This window comes from Lissotriton vulgaris, chromosome 2_1 (assembly GCF_964263255.1).
Source record: "Lissotriton vulgaris chromosome 2_1, aLisVul1.2, whole genome shotgun sequence".
NCBI lineage: Eukaryota > Metazoa > Chordata > Amphibia > Caudata > Salamandridae > Lissotriton > Lissotriton vulgaris.
The window spans coordinates 658,857,892-658,882,025 of NC_141687.1; the positions used below are offsets into that span (position 1 = coordinate 658,857,892).

The 24,134-nt window shown below is 47.5% G+C and overlaps 1 protein-coding gene across 2 annotated transcripts in view; it reads left to right on the top strand.

Moving 5' to 3' along the window:
* ELP4 (elongator acetyltransferase complex subunit 4) overlaps nt 1-24,134 on the top strand; it is a 1,390,950-nt gene that overhangs the window by 679,790 nt on the left and 687,026 nt on the right. Inside the window, exon 7 of one of the 2 annotated variants that reach the window (XM_086955829.1) lies at nt 16,725-16,916. In XM_086955829.1, the coding sequence (XP_086811955.1) occupies nt 16,725-16,916 (192 nt within the window). The remainder of the gene's footprint in view (nt 1-16,724; nt 16,917-24,134) is intronic. The other variant, XM_086955830.1, reaches the window with a different exon arrangement.

Genomic DNA, 24,134 nt, shown 5'->3' on the forward strand with positions numbered 1-24,134 from the left:
TTGAGAGGGGGTAAGAGGCGGTGCGAAAAAGGCTCCAAAATTTGGGGGCCATTCAGCCTTTGGCTGAATAATTAACTGTCTGAGTCCCATTATTTTAATTTGGTTTCTGTCACCTGTATATATCCCTTTGCTAGTTTAACGCACACTTATTTTTCCCAAGGCATTTTTTTTCATACTTCTTTTATATTCTGTTTCATGCATTCTGATTTTTGTGCTCACAATGATTTGTAATTGGATTTTATTATGTTTGCCTTGATTTAATCACAGGCTATTGTATTTTTTTTGAGTATCTTCAAGCTGACCAATAAAAATATATTTTTTTTTAAAAGAGTGGTTTCTTGTGGCAGAAACCACAGCATCAACAGACTGCTCCCCATAGCTAACTACAGTCTTGCACTTGATGCAGTGCTGTTCTAAATTTGCAAACTCGGGACTGATGTTAAGTCCACAATTTCCTGCAGAGGTGCTCGGTCCAGCAGTTTGCTCATCATGTTGCTTTGCTTCCTGAGCGCGACAATGTTGTTCACGGGCCAGATGACGTGAAGTAGTGTCTGCAGGTGCTTCAACATACTGGAAGTGCCACACAAATACTACTTTTCACTTCCATGTGAAAGGACCCTGGGACATAGCGTGTAGCTAACTTTCCTCACATTCACTTTCTTTTCCCCCTTAGGAATCGTAAAGAAGGCACATACCACAGACTCCTTTCTCTTCTTCACTGGTTCCTCAAACTCTTTCATTTGTTTCCAAATTCACAGGTTCAGATGAAGAAGCCATTTTTCAGTGCAAAAAAACACCCAAAAAACTCGAGAACGTTTCTAGTGACCTCTGAGCTAGCTGGCACTCACTATTAAGTCTAATATATTCAATAGCGACCTAGTAGATATAAGTCCTACGTCAAATCTATAGGATATATTATTCCAATGCGCAGAGCCTATTGGGAATATAGGAACTACACTACAGAAGCAGCTCCACCTCAACCCTACTTCTTCGACACCAGTGCCATCTGGATCAGATCAATCTGCCTTGAACTCGCCCCCCCCCCCTGGACAGACCCACTTTACCAGAGGGGGTGGTGATGAAGAGGACTATGACCTACTGGAGGATGAATCCTACAAGGTGGGCGATGCCAGTTGTCTGGACATTTTAGACTCTGGCCTGGTTTCTCTACCAGCCCCTGCCACGGTGAATGTAGCATCTTTTGCTGTGGTTGTTCGAAGGGCAGCAGAGGTCCTTGACCTACATCTACCCTCCATTGCAGTCAGGACAAACGTTATGATGGAGGTGCCTCACCCTTTGTTAAGGCCTACGGAGCCCCCTGTTCTCCTTTAATGAGACCCTCACCAATGTACCTCCGAGGCCCTGGGCAAAACCCTTCATGGGGCCTCCCATGTACAGGATGATGGCCTGTAGCCACCGCCTGCCTGAAGTTAAGCATGCCTGATTGGGTCTGTATAACCACAAGGTCCATTGATCACCACAAAGGCAGTTGAGGAAGTCTGGAGCCTGGAACTAGGGCCCAGACAGCAGCCAAGAAGGGAAGGGGGTAGGAAAAACAGTCCCTGAGGTTTCCACGGTCCAGGTTGACTGGGCACCTGAGCAAGCCACCCCTTAGCCTACCAAGGAGGACAATGACACCCTGGGAGACCTGCTTGAGCTTGCTGGATAAAGCAAAAAAAGGAGATGATAGAGGGAGCTCTGAAACTTTTCAGACATTCACCCCCAGTCACAGATCTGGGTTGAAGCCATCATCATTCTTTAGCTCACTTTGCCACCCCATTTTAGACACAGCTATATGCAAATCAGTCTTGACCCTGTGCCTCATGGGAACAGTCAAGCCCGAACTGCCAAGCCATGTCTTCCCTGGACCGGAAACAAGCATCCTGGTACTCGTTTCAGGCAGACTAGCTTGAATCCAGTGGCAAGGTGAGCAAGGGACCCATGTCTGGACATACCCAGCCAACTTAGGGCAAACAAAACAAACACCAGGCGATGATGGATGGAGTGCTGAAACATTTCAGACACTCACCCCCAGTCACAGATCTGGTTTGAATCCATCATCGTTCTTTAGCTCACTTACACAGCTGTATGCAAATCAGTCTTGACCCTCTGCCTCATGGGAACAGTCCCGCAGGAACTGCCAAGCCATGTCTTCCCTGGACTAGTTTCGGGCTAACAGCCCTCATCAACCAGACTAGCTTGAATCCAGTGGCAAAGTTGAGGGTGGGCCCACCAGGGAGGAATTCTTTAAGGCGCAGAAGGAGTGCCCATTTCTAGAGGGCTTGGGGTAGCAAGCTGAGGCCTAGGTAGCAGGTGATATCTCTAGAGATCACCTTATCTGTTGGGAGAATTACCTTCTATACAGTGAGCTTAAGGTTCCTGGATCTAGGGCAGCCCTTGTGCTGGTAGTTTCCCAGTTTTACAGGGCCTTTCTACTTAGGTTGGCTCATATTACCCTGGCAGGACATCTGGGGTAGGTCAAGACCTTTGCCAGGCTTGTCTCCAGCTTCTGTTGGCCTTGGATGAAGACCGTCTCCGATATGCTCTTCAGTTCTTGTCCCACCTGCCAGGAAAGCAGGGGAAAAGCTAAAAGCTCCCCTGCTGGTTCGCTTGCCTTTCGTTTGCACTCCCTTTGAAAGGGTGGCCATCAACATTGTAGGTCGTTTATACCCCGAGCGACCGCCTTAGGCAACAGGTTCATCCTGGTCTTGGTGGACCACTCCACTTGGTACCCAGAGGGCATCCCTCTGAGGCAGGTGATTGCACCTGTGATGGCCAGGGTCCTGACAAGGATACACAAGTGGAGTTACCCAAAGAAGTAGTGTTTGAAAGAGGCACCCACTTCTTGTCCAGGTACATGACGTCCATTTGAGATGAGTGTGAGGTAACCTGCAAACTCTCTACACTATATCATCCCCAAACAAATGAATTTTCTGAAATATTCAACAAGACCTTGAAAGGTATGATTATGGACCTGCCCTAGCCCACGAGGCAGCAGTGTGACGTCCTCTTACCATTACTACTGTTTGCCTACAGGGAGGCACCACAGAAGTCGGTTGGGTTTAGCCCATTTGAACTCTTCTATGGACACCCTGTTAGGGGACATCTAAGCCATTTTAGAGAGGGCATTGGAGAAGCTCCCAGGAAACCTCTTCACAATGTAGTCTGCTATATGCTGGCTCGCTGTAACCAGATGCAGCACTTATGGGAGAAGGCTAAAGACAGTGAAGAAGTAATGAGACGCTGGTACGACCAGGGGGCCATTCTAGTGGAGTTTCAGCCTGGCCAGAAGGTGAGTCATGGAGCTTGTGGAGCCCAGAGCTCTTCAAGACTGTTGGATAGACCCATATGAGGTGAAGGAATAGAAGGGGTATACCACCAAACTGGTGGATCTTAGAAACCCCTTAAGGGTGCTCCACATAAACCACCTCAAACCACCCTTTGAGAGGTCTGAAAGCACCATGTTCTTGGTGACAAATGACAAAGTGGGAGAGAAGAGTATGCCTCACCTCTTGTCTCCCCAAGAGTATGTTGGTCCAATAGAGGGTGATATCCTCTGCCCTACTCCGACCCCAGAACAGCAGAGGGACTGTCACTAGTTACTGGAGCAGTTTTCTTCTCTGTTCTCCCTCACCTTTCTTCTTACACACTTGTGTACCCACAACATCTATACTGGAAACAGTATGCCTGTCGAGATCAAACTTTACAGGTTGTCGGATAAGGTGAGGGCCAGAATCAAGGGGGGTCTCGAAGATGCTTGAGCCCTTCACCAGTCCCTGGTCGAGCCCAACAGGGCTGTTACCCAAGGCTGCCCCATCAGGCGCCACCCTAGAACTTCGCTTCTGTGTGGACTACGGTGGAATCAATCTGGTCGCTAAGACTGACGCTCAACCCTTCCCCAGTGCGGATAACATCATAGACCGGCTGGGCGCTGCCAAAAGACTTAGGGGCAGATTTATGAGGCCCTTGCGCCTCTTTGCGCCACAATTGCGTCACTTTATTTGACGCAACGGCGGCGCAAACAATGCGGCCTATTTACAACGTGACGCATCTAGGAGATGCGTCACGTTGTAAAGCCCTGCGCCATAAGGAGGCGTTCCTGTGCAGGGGGGGCGTTCCTGCGCAGGAACGCCTCCTGAAAGTGGCTGAGTAAAATCTATGAGATTTCACTAAGTCACTTTCAGGGCAATGCTGCGTCAAAACCCTGCGCCTGCTTGAAGCAGGCGTAGGTCTTGACGCATTGTGAAGATGGGGCACCCCCGAGCCTTGCTGGAGCTGCGTCGCGGAGCTGTGGCGCACTGTGGCGCATGTTAAATGGCGCATCCCTGGGGATGCGCCAGTTAACATAAATCTGCCCCTTAGTGCTTTTGATCTCACATCGGTGTACTGGCAGATTGCTCTGACTGAGGAGGCAAAAGTGAGGTCTGCATTCTAGACCCCAGAGGGCCTTTCCAGTTCAGGGTAATGACCTTTGGCTTAATTAATGCCCCTGTCGCATTTCAGAGGTTGATGAACAAGGTCCTGGCTGGGAAGGAGGCATTCTGTGCCATCAACTTAGATGACATATCTGTCTTCAGTTACAGCGGGGAGGGACTCCTGTAACTCCTCTAGGAGGGGCCTAAGGCCCTGCTGCAGGTGGTCCTGACTGTCAAGGCCAGTAAGTGCCAGATAGGGCACGGTGCCATGTATATCTTGGTCACATAGTGGGCAGCGACAAGGTGGAGCCCTTCCAGGCCAAGATAAAGACTATCCTAGCCTGGCAACCCCCAAAGCACAGACTGTTGTGAGGGCCTACCGGGGGCTCACTGGATAATGCAGGTGGTTTGTTAAGGGTTATGGCACCATTGTTGCTCCCATGAATGAGCTGACTTTTAAAAAGCTTTCCAAGAAGGTGATCTGGACAGAGGCCTGTCGAAAAGCCTTTGACACCCTCAAGGAGGCCGTGTATTTAGCACCTGTACTCAAGGCCCCTGACTTCTCCAGGGAACTAATTGTGCAGAGGGATGCTTCAGAGCATGGCAATAGTGCCTGTCATAGCACAGTTAAATGAGGCGGGCCTAACCCAACCTGTAGATTTCATCAGTAGGAGGTTACTTCCCCTGGGAACTGAGGTGGAGTGCTATTGAGAGGGAGGCTTTTGCTGTTGTCCTGGCACTGAGGAAGCTGGGACTATACATGTCTGGAACTCACTTCCGAGTTCAAAGAGACTACAGGCTCCTCAGATTGCTCATACCAATTACTGGTGTTGAGGTAGTCCATCTCCCTACAGGGAATGAACTTTATGGTGGAACACCATCCTGGGTCTTTCCAGGTTCTTCCGCCTTCGTGATGAGAACTCCCATGAGACTGGGTAGTTCTCCACACTTTCAGCTGTGTGGGTGTGGAGGACATGTGTTAAACCTGTTAGCCTTAGGGTGCTCTGTGCTTTAGAAGTGCTAAAGTATGTGTTCTTTCTCCCTAAAACATGGTTATATTAGATTACACCTAATTGGCACATTGAATCTACTTTTATGACCCTAGTCATGGGGTACTACATGTACCCAGATCCTGCAAATTAAATTCTACTAGTGGACCTGCAGCACTGATTTTGCCACCTACTTAAGTAGCCTATCCAACATGTCCAAAGTCTGCCACTGCAGCCTGTATGTGTAGTTTTAAATTGCCATTTTGACCTCCAAAAATAAATCTTTTGCCAGGCCGAAACCTTTTATTTAATACAAGTCATCCATTGAGTAGGCCCTAAATAGGCAATGGGGACTGTGCATTTAAAAAGTTGAACATGTACTTCTAACCTTTAGTTGTCCTGATTGTGAAAAACTCTTACATTTGTTTTTCACTACTGCAAGTACTGCCTCTCCTATAGGAAAATATTGGGTTACCTTACTACATTAATAGGTGATAACTTTCAATTGGGAGCTGGTATGAATGTCAAGTTTGGTGTCTACAGAATTGTAATTTAAAATCCTCTTTAGGTTTAAATCTTTTTATTAAGCAATGCAGGAAACAGGCATACAAGTATAGGGCCACACTGGGCCCCTCATTCTACTACTAATTGCATTGATAATACGGAAACAATACAGAACAGCTGCAGACCCGCCCGCCACCCAGAAAGAAGAAGAAAAAAAAAAAAAGAAAAGAAGGGCGACGCAGAAAGAGCCACCCCACAGTCCACTAATGCTAAAAAGCGCTGCGTAGAAGGGTTTGTCCTACATAAGGCTAGATCAGTCTATGTGGATGAGCCCGCTGCGGTGAGGCGCAAGAGGCGCAAATATTTCTGGCAGTGCAACTCCCGAAACTCTGGGGCTAACAAAGCGAGGAATGGCTGCCAGAGGTCACTGAAGGAAGAGCCTTTCCCGGCCAAGGTAAGAGAAATGTTTTCCATACCCAGCACATGCCACAATGACTGGTACCACCCTGTGTATGCGGAAATGTGGGGGGTTCTCCAATGTGTTAATATGTTTTGAATGGCTGTGCCTAGGCCTATGGCTATCTGCTTCCCTCGTCTAGATTTCAAAGGGTAAGAGGGCAAATTTGGTACCCCCAATAAGACATATACAGGAAGCCTAGGGAGTTCTGTGTCCAGATATTTATCGACCTTGTCCAGTATGTGCGTACAGTAATTCTGGAGATGTTTGAATTCCCACAAAAGTTGAACCAGTGTGCCCCTCTTCCCACACCCTCTCCAGCAATCAGGACTCTGTGTAGCGTCAGCCTGGTGTAATCGCTCCGGTGTGTAGTACCAATAGTAGACAAGCTTGGTGAATGTTTCCGTTAGGCCAACGTGTTGCTGTGTGGCGCGCCCTATGACATGCACCCTCCCACTCCTTGGAATTAAGGCTCGGTCCCAGGTCCCTCTCCCAGCATGCGCACCCGGCGTGATCGGTGTGGGTATATCTGGACAAGAGCATTTTATACAAAACTTCTTGTTGAAAGACCGTGTGATGAGCCACTGTTCCTATTAGGTGAGAAGCCTAGTTGCTGGTGTTCGGTTACCAGGGTGCATAGCCCAGTGTTGCACTTGTAGGTAGTGCATTCTTTCGGATTCTGGAAGACCGTAATCAGCCCTGAGTTGCAAGAAGGGGATAATATCACCCTTGTCAAATAATAGGCTTAAGGCTCGGCAGTCAGCTTCTCTCCATAGCGGGAAGGTCTGCGAGCCCATCCCGGGACTAAAGTCTGCATTATCAAAGAGAGATGTGAGCGGGGAAGGGAAAGTTGTTATGGCGGGACGTGTGTTAGTCCGATCCAGACTTTGTCGTACGTGTCACCTGTGAAGCGCATACATTGGGTGGATGGTAAGATTTCCGGAGAAAGGGAATTTTCATGAGCGACATACCGGCTACTGCATGGTCCTGGAAAAGCCAATGCTTATGGATGTAGCCTAGCTCCATTTGACCAGGTGTCGAAGCTGCGCGGCCTGGTAGTAGAGCATGAGATCTGGAATTCCAAAGCCCCCCTCCTGGGGTGGAAGGAAGCTGACTAACCGTTTCATTCTCGCCTTACGCCCCTGCCAGAAGAAAAGAGAAAGGTCAGACTGCACCCTTTTTAGCCAGCCTGTGGGGGGTGGTAAGGGGAGCATCTGAAAAAGGTACAGCCCCAGCCACAAGATTGGATAATGTTCCATCTCCGCAGCGCCGTGCGAATTTGTGTGTGGAGCAGGGAATAATTGACCCTCCTCATGTCCTCTAAGGTCGGAACCAATTGTATGCCTAAATAAAGGATAACATCATCAGACCACTGCAGGGGGTGACAAGCCTGAAGTTCTGCCTGCACTTGTGGTGATAAGGAGCGATTCAGCTCTGTGGATTTCGTCAGATTAACCTTGAAGCCAGAGGCTCTCGCAAAGGAATCCCATTCCTCCAAAAAGATCCCCAAAGCAGTCAACGGGTTCGCTAGAGTGACCATGACGTCATCCGCGTATAGACTTATAGTATGTGTATTCCCTCCAAAACAGATGCCTGCATTGTGAGGGTGGTTCCTGACTCTACGCCATAGGTTCCATGTAGATGGCGAAGAGCAAGGGTGACAATGGGCACCCCTGCCTCGTACCTCTACTGATAGGGAATGGGGTGGAGGTGTGACCGTTGATCCATACTGTAGCTGTAGGGGAGCGGTAACAATTAAAAATATGCGTCCGCATTTTGTCTCCAATGCTGATGCAAATCAGTGCCTGTTCAAGGTAGGGCTAGTGGACTCGATCAAAGGCCTTTCCCACGTCTATGGTTAGAAGCGTGTCATCTCCAGAGAAACGAGGGGCTTTTTCTATAAGATGTGTGACCCGTTTGGTGTTGTCACTTGTTTGCCTCTGTGGAATGAATCCTGCCTGGTCGGGGTCTACAAGCCCCGGCATATAGAGGCCAAGTCGAATGGCCAAGATTCCTGTTTACAACTTCAGGTCGATGTTTCAGAGCAAGATAGGCCGATACGACCCACAAGCCTCTCTGTCCTTCCCCGACTTGGGAATGACGGCGATTGCAGCCTCTAGCATGGAGGAGGGTACCGTCCCTGGTGTCGTGAAGGAGTTAAAGAGCTGAGTGAGTAGGGAGGTGAGCGTTGAACAGAACTGCTTATATCTGCCATCTCTCTAAGGATTGGTCATCGTAAAGTTGTGCATAGAAATCGCGAAATATTTACAACAAGGGGTGGTTAGGAACAGAGTCTCTGAATTAAGCAGAAAGCTCTCACCCAGTCAAGAGATCAGGGCTAGATCCAACACCGTTTTTTAGCTCACTGCACCATCCCAGTTTCAGAACCTGGCTGTATGCAAATTAGTCTGTTCCTGTCCCAGTGCATGATGGGAACAGGGCAAACCAAACTACAAAAGCCAATTCTTACACTGGGAAGGAAACAAGCTCCCGGGGACCGGTTTCTGGCATTACAGCCGTCTTCGGCCCGGTTTGCTTGAATCCTGATGGTGCAATGAGCAAGGGTCTCACATCTGAGAATACCCTTCCACGCTTAGGGTGGACAAAAATATTTACAACAAGGGGTGGTGAGGAACAGAGTCTCTGAATTAAGCAGAAAGCTCTCACCCAGTCAAGAGATCAGGGCTAGATCGAACACCGTTTTTTAGCTCACTGCACCATCCCAGTTTCAGAACCTGGCTGTATGCAAATTAGTCTGTTCCTGTCCCAGTGCATGATGGGAACAGGGCAAACCAAACTACAAAAGCCAATTCTTACACTGGGAAGGAAACAAGCTCCCGGGGACCGGTTTCTGGCATTACAGCCGTCTTCGGCCGGTTTGCTTGAATCCTGATGGTGCAATGAGCAAGGGTCTCACATCTGAGAATACCCTTCCACGCTTAGGGTGGACAAAAATATTTACAACAAGGGGTGGTGAGGAACAGAGTCTCTGAATTAAGCAGAAAGCTCTCACCCAGTCAAGAGATCAGGGCTAGATCCAACACCGTTTTTTAGCTCACTGCACCATCCCAGTTTCAGAACCTGGCTGTATGCAAATTAGTCTGTTCCTGTCCCAGTGCATGATGGGAACAGGGCAAACCAAACTACAAAAGCCAATTCTTACACTGGGAAGGAAACAAGCTCCTGGGGAAATCGCGAAATACCTCAGCGATAGCCGCATCATCCGAACATAGTGCCCCCGTGTGGTCCCTAATCTCCTGGACCCCTTCACGTTGCCGAACTCCCCGGAGCCTGTGCTCAAGCAGTCACCAACATTTATCTCCCCCAACATAGAAGGAATGTTGTAGGCGCATCGCGGCATATTACGCCTTGTCACGGACAAGGGCAGCCAGCTACGTCCCAGCCGTGGTTAGTTGTTGCCAAATACGTGGGGCCCTGGTGCGTTGATGCATCTGCTCCACTTCTCGCACATTTTGTGTCAGTTCCTCCCTTCTCTCTACGCTCGGCATTGTCAGCGGAAGAGATGGCTATGACTTCGCCCCTAATTACTGCCTTAATGGGCTCCCACTGAGTAGAAAGGGCTGTTATAGGGATATCATTGTGCAATAAATAGTCATCAAGCGCTTGCTGTATCTGAGCGACCGTGTCCGGCTGATGCAATAGTGTGTCCTGGAACCGCCAGTGTCTGGTCGGTCACTGTAAGTGTGGAAGGGCCAAGGTAATCACTAGTGGGGCGTGATAAGACCGCGTCGCCACCAATATGTTAGCAGAAAGCGTGGCATCCCAGAGAGCCTTCGAACCTAAAAAGTAATCTAGTCTGGCATACGTTTTGTGTGCATTAGAGTAAAATTAAAATTCTCGTGACCAAGGGTGTTGCTGTCTCCACAGGTCTGCAAGACCTAGATCCTGCAGTCTGGTTCGCCCTGCAGGCGAGAGGGTGCCAACCTGGCTTGTGCGCTGCGCCAATCTGTCTAAGTCATTATTGAATACCAAATTGAGGTCTCCGCCTACCAATACATGGCATTCTGGAGTTGCGGTCGCCTCATTGAGTGCCTCGTGTAGGAATCGTTCCTGACCCTCATTAGGTACGTAGATTGACCCCACTGTCAGCGTGTTTCCCCCTGTGGCAAATTGATTCATGAGGAGCCTGCCATTTATTTCGACCCCTTTCTGCACTACCTTCCCTTGAAAAGCCCTTGAGACCAAGATGGCCACCCCTGCAGTCTAAGAGGGTCTGGAGGAAAAGATTTGTGTCTAGAAGGTGCAGGACGAAGCCTGTGACAGTCCTTAGGGAGCATGTGTGTCTCTTGAAGGAGGCAGATATACACCCATGCTCTCCAAGTAAGAGAGGAGCTCTCTGCGTTTAATGGGATTATTGAGTACTCTCACATTAAGAGTGAGGATCTTAACTTAGGATGGTGACATCTAGGTCTGAGGGGGGGAGTAACGTCAATCATGTGCACCTGGAGAGCAAAGACCCGGGTAAGGCCTACAAGGGACCCCACTCAACGCCAGCGCAAGAATAAAGAAGTAATTGCACTCCATGAACCAAGGGCTCCCCCTGGAATAAGAAAGAAAAATGGAGAATGAGTAAAGAGAAAGATGAAGTAATGACCCCAATACGTGAAACAGAAAAAACAAGGCGCAACAAGCGCCCAAAGGAGTCTGAAAGTCTGTCATTAGTCCGTCATCCAAGGATGAGTAGAGGAAGAATTTGTTGGGTTATAGTGTGGCCCACATCAGGCCAAACCCCCTCTCCCTCAGCCCCCCAAAGCATTAAAGGAAGGATACACCATAGTAACCAGGCTCAGTCATGTGGTTGACGTCTTGGCCTGGGCCTCCGGCAGGGCCTCTAGGGCGGCATGTTGCTTCTCCTTGACCACCGTTGGGCCTGGGCGATGGATGGGGTGTCATCTTCGCTGCTGTCTCTATTTTGGTTGATCATCATTGGACCCCTGATCTGAGCTCTTTCCCTCTTCTGTGTCCTCGGGGATGGTGATCCCGAAATGTCTGCTGGCTTCAGAGAGGGAATGGAGTTGGTACAATCTGCCATTGTGCCAGAACACGAGGCGGAACGGATGCTCCCAAGGATAGGGGATATTGCGTAGGTGGAGGACCTCTGTGATGGGCCGGAAGTTCTTGCGTTTCTGAAGTTTGATAACGGTTAGATCTTGGTATAGGGTGGGTGCCTGGTTGCGGAAGGAGATCTGTTGGAGCGAGCGTGCTTTGCGCAAGATTTCTCCTTGGTGTGAAAGTCCTGGACACAGACCAAGATGTCCGCCGGGGGCACTGTCGCTGCCCTGGGTGGGCCCACTCTGTGTGCACGGTCCAACTTAAGATCAGTGCCCAATGGGTCGCCCAGGATATGGTTGAAGAGCTCTCCCACATATTTAAAGAGGTCACCAGCTTCTTCATTGGTACCCAGGCCTCGGATCCTAATGTTGTGGCGGCTGGAGTGGTTCTCGAGGTCCTCTAAGTGAGATTGAACATCTACCTGTTGCTTATGTATTCGTATTGCCTCCTGCTGCATAGTCGCCAGTTCTGTGCCCAGGGTATCGCTCCTGTCCTCCAGGGTCGCTACCCTCTCCCCTATATCGTCCATATTTTTGCAAATGTCCTTGATCTCTGCTGTGGGATCATGTTTCACAGTCTCAAGGTCATCTTGCAGGGCAGCAAACATTTATTCCAAAAAGGCCCGCGTCACTGGCGCATCTGCTGAGACCGCCATCTGCGCCGTCGCCCCCGGCCATCCCGGGTCCTGCGACCCTCCTCCTTGTGCCTTGGCAAACTGGTCCTTGAGTGATTGTTCTCTTATGACTGACTTATCTTTCCTACCCCTGGTTGATGTCGTACTCGTCGCACCCCACGTCACCGGCACCAGCAGCCACAGATTGGGCTAGGGCAACAGTCACTGCGGCACAGCGCCAGCCAAATCAGCGATCCGTCCCCCCGTCACCCATGGGTCGGGTCCGTGAGCCCCAAGAGTAAACCTCTCTCAATGTGGGATATTACGTCCGCCAACAATCCGCTGGCCTCCTTACTGGGTACCTGGCGTCTTGCTGTCAAAGTCCAAGGAGAGTTGTGTCACAGTGCAATAGAAGCCAGAAGAAAGCGGGTAAGCAAGGCCGGTAGTCTGTCGTCCGTGCACCACCACCCCCAGTGAATGGCAGAGTTGTGTGGAGGGGAATTCCAGGCTAGGCCGACACAGGGCCATCACCAAGTGCAGGGTTCCTTCGACATGAAGAGTCCTGTCCCCAAAGACCCAACCCCGGGGGACCGCAAAGCAACGCTGTCAGTGCTGGGTGGCCTACCACATCCCAGGGACCAATGACAGGGGGGCCGGACCATCAAGGCCCCCCAGAGCAAGCCCAAACAGAATCCTCTTTCGCAAGCGCTGAGTAGAATGCACAACCAGAGGTCCCGCGCCTAAGTATATCAACCAAGTGGCGCAGTACGGCCTAGGTGCTGGCAGCAAGCCCCAGGTAGTCAAAAAATGCTGCAAGAGAGGAGGGTGGTAGCACGGCCTACCGCAACAGCTCTTCAATGCACTGCGCAAGGCAGAAGGCCGAATTGCCTCCCGATGGCCCGCTCCACTCCCCGTTGACCACGAAGCACCTGCGTGGGGTCGCTGTGTGTGCCGGTGCTCGCCGGAGAAGCCGTAGTTCGACCTAAGATGGCACCTGGTGTTCAGCCGCCAGTTGCCACTCGTAGAGTGGGTGCGGCGGAGAGGTATCTCCGGGGCCGGCAGTTATTTCAGGAAGAGATCGCCTGTCATGGGCGCAGAGCGAAGTTTACGGCCAGGGGCCCAGGGTCCAGGCAAGCCCACTGTGTGGTACGATGCAGTCTGAGTGCTTCCAACAGACCCTGGGGTGTCGGGCCGCAGCAGGGTCCGGGCCTGCAGCAGAAGCCTCCGTGATCGTTCCGCGTGACCGAAGTCCAAAGTGCCTCCTGACAGTCTGCTCCACTTTCCGCTGGCCCTGGGCACCTGTGAAGGGTCGTCATGCCCTCATGGTCACACATGGGAGACCGCTGCACTTCTCGAACTGGCGGCCAGAGCTCCGTCGCTGGCCGCCGTCGCCGCCACTCGCTGATCTGATGCAGCAGGGAATGCCTCTGATTGTAGTTGGCGTCTCAAGCAGGCTATGTCTCTCCGCTTCCGAGAACACAGTGCCCCAGCCCCCACCGCCATAGTTGTGCCGTCCGACGCCGCACACCACCGCTCTGGCGCCCAGATTTAGCTTGGCCCGGGAGCCTTTAATGCAGTCCTGAAGACCCGGGAAGCCACTCCCAGTGGGTCGTGGATTGTGCATGGGTGCTGTAGGGAACGATTCAGCTGTTTGCCATGCGATTCAGGGCCAGAGGCAATGAGCTGGCGGGCGGAGGAGAGAAGGCAAAGCACGTCTTAGCTCTCCCCCATCTTGGCCATGCCCCCCTTTAATACTGAAGTCATATTTTATGTCACAATTCTGAAAATGCCACTTTAGAAAGGTATAGCAAAAACCACACTGGTCCCTAGTAACAATACTTTTGTTGCAAAGAACCAAATGGCGAATAAAATGTATTTAAAGGAGTTTATGAAAAACAATTTCAAGACCCATAGCGCAATGAATATTGGTGCAAAATTAACTTGCTTGGTGCTCTTTTTAGAGGTGATACATTCAAGTGATAAATCGTGATAAAAAATCAACAAACACAAGAACAGCACAGCCCTCTAGAGCAAATTCTCAACAATCATATAGGGTCCGTATTTTTAAAGTCAAAGGCGTTTTGATCCCAATGAAAATGGCTGAATCATCAACAGGACCTTGTGGGTACAATGTGCCCTGCAGAGACATTATGAAAGGTAATGAATGCAGTTGCCAAAGGAGGGGATCCCTGGTGACAAGCATCAGGAACAAGGTGGCCGAGAATAACCTGAGCTGGAAATACGTTGGATATAATAATATGGGGCTCCAATCAGCCTGCAGTGGGAAGCACGATAGAACTCATTATCCTGAAAGGACTCCATGCTGCCAGTTAGGGATACCAGCGAATTTCCATTTTTGGGCCGATTTGAGCCCTTTGAAGAAATCTGGCATTAGACATTGAGACCCAGACCACATTTATTCCGTCCCACTGCATGCTGATAGATGACAATTTTACTTAAACTCTAAAACTGCAAAACTCCGGTTCTACTGATTGGATTTTTGGTGTTTTGGTCTTAAATTATTTATTAAATTTCATTCTATTTTTCTAAATTTGTGTGTGAGGTTTCCTGTGTTGTGTTTTCACCTATTTACTGTTTGACCTGCTACACACATACTTCATGTATAGACACGCGTTACTTGTACCCAAGCTCCACAATCACATGGCACTCAAAATTATCTCTTCATCTACCGTAAAATTGTCTTCACATATTGTTCATGTTTTCTTCTTCTTTAATTTCCATTATCATGTTAATTATTTCATCACTACCTTTTCAATAAATCACATGTTTTTTTCACATTTCTTAAATGCCCGATGCATTTCAAGCAAAAATGCTCTTCCTCAGGAAACATGTAAACACATGTAAACATGTGTGTGCTCACTTTGATATATTCCATCACTGACCTTACTCGAGGAACATTCGCTGATACTTATGTGAAAGTTGCTTTACGTATTGCACATTTTCAACAGGCTCACCACAGGTTAAAACCGCAAATCACCATTCACAAGTGACCACACAGAGGTATATAGATACGAACACAGTCATACAAGACGTGAGTCCGTTTTTAGGCTTGTTTCCCCCAATACACACCACGTGATCGGACTGGGATAATCATAGAGTATAACTAGGATAGAGCGACGCACGCTAAACTTTACGAACACTCGGAAGGGAGAATGAACCGCTATATGCGTTTTGTACAAGTTACCCGGTAAGACTAAAATAAGTAACAAGGAGATCACGGATTAGAATAATATAACGATGACATTTTGAGTAAATTAGTGCCTTGTTTATTATTTACAGTTCTGAACAAGAATAGAGAAACCTCGAGTAAGGTCAGTGATGGAATATATCAAAGTGAGCACACACATGTTTACAATGCATGCAATATGGAATGAGACCTGGCAATACGTTTTATTTTATTTTTTCACAAAAGGGTTATAAGGTGCAACATGTTCAACAACTAAATAGGAACGTGAAATGTTCTATGGTCAATTTTTGTTGATAATATGATGAGTTAGTACTTGTTTGCATACTGACATGAAAATGTACCGACATATTGCTATATCCTTTCAGAACAAATTCCCCTGAGGAAGAGCATTTTTGCTTGAAATGCATCGGGCATTTAAGAAATGTGAAAAAAACATGTGATTTATTGAAAAGTTAATGATGAAATAATTAACATGATAATGGAAATTAAAGAAGAAGAAAACATGAACAATATGTGAAGACAATTATTTTACGTTATATGAAGAGATAATTTTGAGTGCCATGTGATTGTGGAGCTTGGGTACAAGTAACGCGTGTCTATACAATAATAAACCTCCCATGCTCAGTGGGAGCATCGCATGAGGCACCAACTACACTGTTGAAAAAAGATCATAAATGTGGAACTTTACAAATATCTACGGAGTGCGGAGCCATACCCCTAGTGGTTCTAGTGTTTACACACATACTTCACACATTGCCTCTAAGTTAAGGCTGACTGCTTTTGTGCCAAGCTACCTGAAGGTTGTTCACAAGCTAATATAAAATATGTGCACGTTTCTCCCTGACAGGAATTGTGGTTGCTGCTTCATTAGTGTTTCATTAGGGTTTCACCCCCCCCTACAACCAGTAACCCAATTTTCAACACTTACCAAACAATAAACTTTTATCTGCCAAACTCAAATATTAATGACATATAATTCTACATCTCCAGCCTCACACATCAGCGAATTGTGGCTTTTGCAGGACAGTTGTCAGAAATATTAATGTGATGGTGAAGTTTTCGTCTTTTGTATCGAGACACAAAATAATAGAATTCAACTAAAACATCACGCACTTATTATGGTGCGAAATCATTCTTTATTTTATAATGTACATTCTTTAACTGTGTTGTATAATATGTGTAATAATATAGGAGCATAACTATTAGTTTATTAAAATATATCCACTACTCTCCAAATAGGTCATGGTATTAGTTAGGATCAGCACACCTACTGCTCCTAGAATCTATAATAAAAAGAAATAAACCTATTTATGCTGCTCAAGCTGTAGTTTTGAGGTTCTAGATGTAGAGTGGCATTAGATCATCAAGAAACCATCTTGTTATCCAAACAACAGTACTGTTTTAAAACAGATGAGGAGCGTGGCTTCCCAAACTAATGATTTGGTTTCCACTTATTTTCCTTCAGCAGAAAAGAACAAAGAATATTCTTCGAATTGCCATTCAGTCTCTTGGATCACCTTTATGGGGGGATGATATTTGTTGCAGTGACCCACCAAGGCACAAGCACAGCCTTACAAAGTTTCTCTACGCTCTTCGGTGCCTTCTTCGTATGTCTCTTACTTCCTGCGTGATCACTGTGCCAGCACATCTTATCCAGGTGAGATTTCTTTTGTCTTTACATTATACACTGCTGGGGTTCTCCTTAATAACCGTTCACCTGGCCGAATTAGCATGATGTGCTTGGAATTGTACCAATGAAGGACTTCATCCCCTTTTGTAAGCTAATCAGCGTTCTTGTTGAAAGACTAGGTGTATGCCGAGGTCCTTCTTAGGGGTGAGGGCATGTAATTAGGATTAATAATATTGCATAAATTAACATAGACGGATCATAAATGGAGAAAATGCATTGAATTTTTATAATGAAGTTTTAAAGTTGACATAACAAGGTCGAGATCCATTTGTCCTGTGTTTTATGGTGCATATTTGAAATGTACTTTCTTGTTTCTGTGTGTGCAGCTAGTGTTAAGAAATGTCCTTCAGTGCTTTGTAAAATCACTCTTAATTCAATAGTTTCACTGTTTTGTCTAGTGGCAATATATTTTCTATTTTTACGGTGTTTTATATAGCGCAAACTTGACCCGAATCGGGTATCAGAGCTCTTTAAATAGCACCAGTTGCTTTACATGAGGGCACGTTAATTTTTGTTAGGCAGGGTGAGATTAAGTGATTTGCCCAGAATCACAGGATGTTCAGTGTCATTGCCGAGACTCGAACCCAGGTCCCCAGATTCGAGGTCGACCGCCCTAGCCCTAGCTGTTAGGCCAACTCCTCTCCCCAATTTTCTATTCTATTCTATTCTATACGGAATTTGTTAAGCGCACGGTCACTCAGGGGTTTCATGGCGCTGACGAAAGCAGATGGTAGATGGTAAGTGAAGGGGCAGATGGTATATTGCTCTAACCGTACGCTTGTTTGAATAGCCAGGTCTTCAAGGCTCGTCTGAACTCTGTCAACTTGGTGCAGCTCCGGATGGACAAGGGCAAAGAGTTCCAGGTCTTTGGGGCGAGATATGCAAAGCTGGATCCGCCGAGTCGTTTCTTTTTAAAAGTCGGCACCGTGAGGAGGGACAGATGGGTGGAGCGAAGCTCGCGGGTAGGTTCGTATTTGTTAATGAGTTGGTTGATGAACCTGGGGCTCTTTCCGTGAAGAGCCTTGAAGATTAGGCAGCCTGTTTTAAAAGTGATCCGATGGGTGATGGGGAGCCAATGGAGGGAGGCCAACAGAGGTTTGGCTGACTTCCTGCGATTGCTCTTGTATCTTAATCTGGCTGCTTGATTTTGAGCAATCTGCAGGCGTTTAGCGATGGTGAGGGGAAGGCCCAAGTAGGTAGAGTTGGAAAAATCCAACCGCGAGAGAACCAATGCGAGCACCACCTGGATGAGAGCAGAGTGGGTCAGCAGATGAGCGATTTTTTAAATCTTTCTTAACTGAAAGAAGCAGGAGGAGATCACAGTTCCGACCTGGGTCTGCAGTGATAGGTCGGCGCTAAGAGTGACCCCAAGACTCTTGGCAGACTGGGAGGGGGATGGAGGTGTACCCAGCGAGGGTGGCCAAAAATGGGGCCCCCAACTGAGTGCACTGTTGCCAGGAAGTACTAACTCAGTTTTTCCTGGGTTCAATTTAAGGTGGTTCCGATCCATCCAGCTCTGGATGTGCAGCATGGTCTTATGAAATTCCTCGACAGAGTCCGGGGAGTTGAGGGGAAATACCAGCTGCAAATCGTCTGCGTAGTTGAATATGATGACCTTTCTATCTTTCAGGGAGTGCAGTAGAGGTTTGAGATAAAGATTAAAAAGGAGGGGGGACAGTGAGGAGCCCTGTGGGATACCGCAAGTGGTAGGGAGTGTGGGGGCTGTGAAATTCTCCAGTTTTACAGCCTGGGATCTGTTCGTCAGGAATGACTTTATCCAAGAGAGAGCCGCGCCGCTAAGGCCGGCTTGTTCGACACGGTGTAATAGTATGGTGTGGTCCACCGTGTTGAACGCGGCCGATAGATCAAGCAGCACGAGGGCCTGATGGATTCCACTATCGGCATTGGTCCTTAGGGTGTTCTGCACGGCGAGGATCACCGCCTCGGTGGAGTGCGCCTGGCGGAATCCCGCTTGGTTGGGTTCCAAATAGTCAGATGATTCGATGAAATTGGATAAGCAACTGGTTACGTGAGTTTCAAGTAGCTTGGCACCATATGGGAGGAGGGAAATGGGGCGGTAGTTAGAGAGGTTGGAGGGATCAGCACCTGGTTTCTTGATAAGAGGGACCAGAGTGGCATTTTTGAAGGAATCAGGTACTATTCCTCGTGATAGGGAAGTGTTCAGAATAGGGAGTATGCCCTGGGGGAGAGCAGCATAGACTTCTTTTAGAATGTGCGGGGGGCAGGGGTCGTTGGGTGAACCCGATTTTACTCGGTTCATTAGCTCCAGTAATTTGGGTGGTTCGATGGGGGGGATATCCTGAAGAGTGTTAGGGTTTCTACAGATATCCGAGTCGTCTGTTACAGCATGGTTGGTTTGGATGCTGTTTTTTATGATGTCAATTTTCTCCTTGAAGAAGTCGTTAAGCAGGTTGCACATTGCCTGTGAGGCAGGTTGAGAGGGAGAGGTTCTGGAGTCATTGCATAGGTCGTTGACGACTCTGAAGATTTCTCGAGATTTGTTTTTGGCGTTAGAAATTTTATCAGAGAAGAAGGAGGCTTTGGCAGATAGGAGGGAGTCGTTGTAATTTTTGCGGGCTGTCTTGTATAGTGCTCTATCTGTGGCGTGGTAGTCGTGTCTCCACTTCCTCTCCAGTTGACGGAGTTCTAGTTTCTGCTTTTTTAGGTCAGCAGAAAACCATTTGTGGGCGTCCATACGACGGGCGCGGGAGAACTTGGTAAGGGGAGCATGTACATTGCATGCAGAGGAGAGCCATTCGGTATGTGCTTTGTCCATCAGATTGATGTCTGGGCCCTGGGTAGGGATGGAGCTGGTCAGGGTGGAGAGGAAATCTTGGAGATTTAGGGATCTCCATTTCCTGACTAACCCTCCCAGGGGTGCTTGGTTGTTAAGGTGACCCTGAATGGTGATAGAGAATTGCAGTAAGTGGTGGTCAGACCATATGCATGGTGAGGCCGTAGGACAAGAGGTGGGGATATTGCGAGACCAGATGTGGTCTAGGATATGTCCTTTTTCATGGGTGGGGATCAAGACATGTTGGTGGAGGTTTAAATTGGAGAGGAGTTCGAAAAGTTCTGTGGCATGAGGCCCAGCTTCTGGGTTGTTGTACCAATAATTGAAATCCCCTATGACCATGACCTTGTCGTAGTCGACGACTAGACCTGCTATTTGCTCAGACAGGGAAGCAGGGAAGGAGGGCATAGATGAGGGTGGCCGGTAAATCAATGCTAGCACCATGGTGCCAGTCTCAGTGTCGGATTTGATGACTAGATTGTCCGTATCTGGTAGGTCTAGGGGAGGTAAGATGGTAAACCTGAGGTCTTTATGAATGATAGCGGCAACACCTCCTCCGGCTTTTCCTGGTTTTCTATTTGCAGACAGGATGTAATAATCTGATGGTAAAGCCGAAAGTATATCTGGCAGGGAGTCTGTAGTGAGCCATGTCTCAGTGACAAAAAGTATATCAGGGCTATCCGCTTTCAGGAGCAGGAATATATCTAGTTGGTGTTTGACCAGGGATCTGGTGTTAAGATAGAGATAGCTGTAACAATGTAAAAGCTCACTTTCTGCTGCTGAAGAAACCCGCATATTATGTTTTAACATTCAGTGTTATCATTTTGCTGGCACAACATTGTTTATTCATATTTTCAAGCAGCTATTGTTTAGTAATGCAATGTCATTTCCACTTGGTATGTAGGATAAAGGGACTCCTAGCTATTACATTTGCAAGAGTTGCTAAAGTGAGCTTGTTTTGGATAGTATAATTTCTAAATCATGGTTGGCTTGTATTGTGGCAATTTTAGGTGTATAGACCATGGGGCCACTTCAAATTATGGTTAGAGTTTGAATCTCCGCAGCTAAAATGTTATAAAAGCTGCTGTGTTGGGAAGTGAGCAAGTTATTTTCCTTGCACCTTTAGAAGGCAGGCTTCTAGTCAGACTTTTTATTGAGTTAATACTTTGAGATTTTTCATGATTCTCTCCTACCTTTGAGTTGTTCAGTCCCTATGATTACATGCTCTTTGATTTATTATTTGCCTTGTGCTAGGTCATTTGTGGTTCTGACTATTAGCTAGAATAGGGCTCGCTTCCACTGCATATGCTGATTCACATTATTTTTGCATTTCAATATGTTAATTGAATTGACTAAGCATTCCCTTTTGGCTTCTATAGTGATTTATATACCTTAAAAAAACGTAATGGTTTGTATTTGAACTTTGTCCCATGTGGATTTTTCTGTGTAGATTTTCATATGAGGGTTCTGAGTTTTTCTGTTTTTATGTCTAGGGCTCGCTCGCATCCTTTAGGACTCACAAATAGCCGTAATCCCTCTCATCGGCCCTTTTAATGGAAAAAATGCTGACTGTGTTGAATTGATGAGGCACACATCAATTAAGTAGAAAGTGGATTTAATGCAATAGCAGAGCAGGTACACAGCCAGACAGGTTAGCAGTCAGGAGTAACTGACTACATTAGAATACAACACATAGGAACGCTCTGAGTAGAATGTGGAATGAACATAGTTAAAGCAACATACCAGAATTACACAACATAACACAGTGGCACTCGGATTTAATACGAATGCCTTGAATTTCCACATCAGGAATGTCAAAACCAAAGAAAAGTAGCCCAGTAAGTCTTACCAGGCGACTGATAATTTGTGGAACCATGTCATAGGCCAGGATGTCCAGCAAATGAAAGTAAATAATTACATATACTGCAGTTATTATAGGTGTGGAGAGGAGTTTTAAAGCCAGTATTAACATAAAAGGAAAGGTTAGCCATTGGAATGCAGAGAAAGTATGGGACTGTTGCACGGAAAGTTAGAATCCTACAGAAAGAGACATGGCAGGGCTTTTCAAAAGATTACCGTTCTGGTAACTGCAGTGTCATATTTACAATGGAGAGACGAAAGGAATTCAACAATCAAGTGTTCAATCTAAAGTTAAAAATGTCAAAGAAATGTATTAAACAAGCATAGTCCAAATCCGCAAAATTGTTCCTACCTGGTGAATGTGCAGAAGTTGCAAAGCAAAGGCAAGTCAAGAAACAGGCAGAGATTGAACTCAACGTACATGCACTAGAAGCAACAGGGCTTGTCCACTTTAGAAGCAAAACTGGAGTGGAACATTACTGAATTTCCCTTACTGGTTTTCCCTTCAAAGCAGTCTTTAAAAGGAGGAGCCATGCAAGAGGACTTAATTTCCCATCTCCCATCAGCACAGGAAAAGATATCACGGCACCCTGAACTCCCCCTCACCCCCTGAACATACTTAATGGAATCTGCAACACTGAGGCACAGGTGGCACACTAAAGGCAAGTCTGGCCGCACCCAGCTCCAGGAACCCTGATCTGAGCACCACCCAGTGATACTCTGCAGCACTCCTTAGGACACTAGACCCTGGATGCTGTTCCCCCAACAGCTGTCATGCCGTGCCTCACACCACTGTAGGAACTTTCACCTGCACCCACTGCCAGTTCTCCTGCAGCCACCCTCCCACAAATACTAACAACGCCTTCAACACACCCTCTCAGTTCACAACGTTCAACAACGCCTACACCCCACCCTGCAACACATGCCACAGCAAATCTGCTTGTCCATACCCACTCACATACATGCTTCTGAACACACGATCACTCAGAAAACATACAATCAAAATATGGGACCTGCTGAGTTGTGACGCGCCCGACATTCTCTTCATCAAAGAGATCTGGCTCCACCCCTCATCATCTCTCGAAACTGCCATGGCAATACTAGCGGTCAACAAGATCGCTTGCCATGCCCACTTTCTTAAGCCAGGAGGGGGACTCACTATCATCTGCTAGAAATCCATCAAATAAACAACATCCACAGAAAATGCCACTCTATTCATGGAACACCTGCATTTCAAGCTTCAAATCTCTGAAAACTTCACCCTGAACTGAACCCTCGCCTGCTGACCACCTTGGCCATTAGCCACCTTTACCACCCTCATCACCAACTTCCTCACTTCTCTCACCATTGATCCCAGAGCCCACGTTCTCCTCTGTGGCCTTAACTTTCTCCTGGAAGATGAAACAATGAAAGCTTCAGCAACATAGGACTCACCCAGCTCATCCCAGAAACAACACACACCGCAGGACACACACTGGACCCCATCTTCAGCGCAAGCAACTGCATCAAATACAACTCACATGGACCGACCACTCCATCATCGACTTCCAAATGAACACACCTCAAGTGAACACCCCGCCTAGTTCAGCATTCCAAGCTGCAGCTGTGGCAAAATCACAGAAGCAGACTGGCTCGGTCCCCTCAGCACAGATCTACCTAGCCCCATGGACAGCCTTAACAAGGACATCAACAAGGGGGTCTAGAACTGGGCGGGCTCCCTCCTACCCTTCAAACCTAACAAGCATACTAGATCAAAAAAGCAGGTCAACTTGTACACAGAAAACCTCCTTGACACCAAGCCGTGAAAATAGCTACAGAGGAACCGCTATCACCAGCCAATAAGACCTCAAGAAAAAAGCACTTGTGGACCCCATCAAAGGAAGCTAAAGGACAGGTGCCAGGAGATTTTGTCGATGGTGAAGGATTTTACTTCGCCCATAGCCTTTGTTAGCAACATCGATGCCTCCCAATAACTCTGTGAAAAACTATCCAACTTCTTCCACAGCAAAAGTGCAAACATCTACAGCAACTTTGCACATCCACCCAACCCCAGAATAATTATTTCTAAGCTACTAACCAACAACTGAGAAGGCCACCTGACCGAATGGTCAACCCTCACCAGAAACAACACTGCTGCAATCATGCGGATCATCCACTCAGGAGCCCAACCTACCCATTCCCCCACTACATCTACAATCTGGGAACTTCACCAATCAGTACCACATGACACACATCATCACCACCGCCTCCATCACCTTCACCACTTTCCCGGATGAATGGAAATTGGCAGAAATCAATGCCCTCAACAAGCCCACAGCTGACCCGAATTAACTGAGCAACTTCCAACCAATATATCTGCTCTCCTATCCAGCCAAAGGGATTGCTAAGACCATCAACAAGCAGCTCACAGCCCACCTCGAACATCACCATTTTCTATACAACACTCATTCAGGATGAGAAAGACGCATACCACGGAAACAGCACTCATCGCTGCCACTGATGACATTCAA